The sequence below is a fragment of the Penaeus monodon genome, chromosome 28 (assembly GCF_015228065.2).
Source record: "Penaeus monodon isolate SGIC_2016 chromosome 28, NSTDA_Pmon_1, whole genome shotgun sequence".
In the NCBI taxonomy this organism is placed as follows: domain Eukaryota; kingdom Metazoa; phylum Arthropoda; class Malacostraca; order Decapoda; family Penaeidae; genus Penaeus; species Penaeus monodon.
In genome coordinates this window covers 4,182,833-4,183,136 of record NC_051413.1, presented here as the reverse complement: position 1 = coordinate 4,183,136, position 304 = coordinate 4,182,833, and the positions used below count along the sequence as shown (strand labels likewise).

The 304-nt window shown below is 39.5% G+C and overlaps 1 protein-coding gene across 1 annotated transcript in view; it reads right to left on the bottom strand.

The window, feature by feature from the left end:
* The window catches only part of LOC119591297 (28S ribosomal protein S36, mitochondrial-like), a gene marked incomplete at its 5' end in the record, with an annotated part of 626 nt that extends 336 nt beyond the window's left edge, over positions 1 to 290 (bottom strand). The window contains 1 exon segment of the mRNA XM_037940024.1: positions 130 to 290. Coding sequence (XP_037795952.1) covers positions 130 to 290 — 161 coding nt within the window.
* Positions 291 to 304: the final 14 nt, after the last annotated feature.

The window sequence follows — 304 nt, the reverse complement described above, 5'->3', positions numbered from 1 at the left end:
TTAACAGTGAATACTTTACTTACAAAAGAAGATAGGAAAGAAGCAAAAGCATCATAAATTCTGTATACAGTAAAGCTCCCCTATGGACTGGACACATAACTTCAATAAATACTTAATTCTTTCACTTACATTAATAAATTCAATCTCTTCTTCTGTAATGGTTTCCCTACGGTACTTCAGAGGAACCTGCCACTCCTCAAGTACAGGCGCTCTTTGGACAGGTGTTGCAACTGGCTGCTTCATGGGTGCTACTGCAGCTGCTGCAACTACTGGTTCTTTGGATCCTCGCACTGTATAAACATTT